Source organism: Hippocampus comes, unplaced genomic scaffold, assembly GCF_001891065.2.
Source record: "Hippocampus comes isolate QL1 unplaced genomic scaffold, H_comes_QL1_v1.1 scaffold99, whole genome shotgun sequence".
Lineage (NCBI taxonomy): Eukaryota > Metazoa > Chordata > Actinopteri > Syngnathiformes > Syngnathidae > Hippocampus > Hippocampus comes.
This window is the reverse complement of record NW_017805134.1, coordinates 1,451,860-1,452,833: the sequence shown is the minus strand read 5'-3', so window position 1 is coordinate 1,452,833 and position 974 is coordinate 1,451,860. Positions and strand designations below refer to the sequence as shown.

Below are 974 nucleotides of genomic sequence, written 5' to 3'. Positions count from 1 at the left end.
TTTGTGTGTGTGTGTGTGTGTGTGTGTGTGTGTGTGTGTGTGTGTGTGTGTGTTTGTATACATATATATATATATATCTCTGTCAATGGGTTACATTCGCATGGATTTCATAAAGGTGCAGGACAATAATCCTCGTCATAATTGCTTCAATTCATATTGCAAGTTTCAAGGAACCGAAGGATTTTTTTGGACACGGTGTGATTTCATAAACAGGCCTTCTGGTGTCAGAGAGGCACCGTAAATTTCTGCTTCCATCGTGTCAACTCACACTATCAGGTATGAACCTTTTACACGGTGAAATATTCACATGTGCATGACTTAATCTTGTACTGCACTGACAAAAAGTCAGTGAATGGACTTAATTGGAACATGGAAGTTAATAGCTTAATGTTATTTTTCAAAGATGTTCCTCAAAAGTGGCGTCATATTGAATCATAGTACATTTTCAGCTTAAGTCCAGGACATTTTGGGTGTGCGTGGGTGTGCGTGTGTGTTTGTGTGTATATCTCTGTCAATGGGTTACATTCGCATGGATTTCATAAAGGTGTAGGACAATAATCCTCGTCATAATTGCTTCAATTCATATTGCAAGTTTCAAGGAACCGAAGGATTTTTTTGGACACGGTGTGATTTCATAAACAGGCCTTCTGCTGTCAGAGAGGCACCATAAATTTCTGCTTCCTTCTGCAAGCATTTCAAATGTGGATCAGCAGGTTGCTGAGCCGAAGGATGTTCGTGACGTCATTGTGCGCCGTGCGTTGCGTAACGACCGCGGCCCCCGCAGCACCCTCCCTCCTTTCTCCTTCAAACAGCGGCCCGCGCAAGCACGCTCTCGCGCACGCCCCCGCCGCCTACCTGAACACCTCGCGGGGTTGCCCCCCCTCCGGGGAGGGCTCCCTGAAGAAGGGGACGACGCGGGAAAGGCTGGCCCTCCGCCGCGACGCGGCGAAGCCGCCACCGGGCTTGTCCCGGCC

At 47.7% G+C, this 974-nt stretch overlaps 1 protein-coding gene across 1 annotated transcript in view; it reads right to left on the bottom strand.

The window, feature by feature from the left end:
* The window catches only part of rapgefl1 (Rap guanine nucleotide exchange factor (GEF)-like 1), a 20,570-nt gene that overhangs the window by 10,187 nt on the left and 9,409 nt on the right, over positions 1-974 (bottom strand). The window contains exon 2 of the mRNA XM_019866314.1: positions 856-962. Within this exon, the coding sequence (XP_019721873.1) occupies positions 856-962 (107 nt within the window). The remainder of the gene's footprint in view (positions 1-855; positions 963-974) is intronic.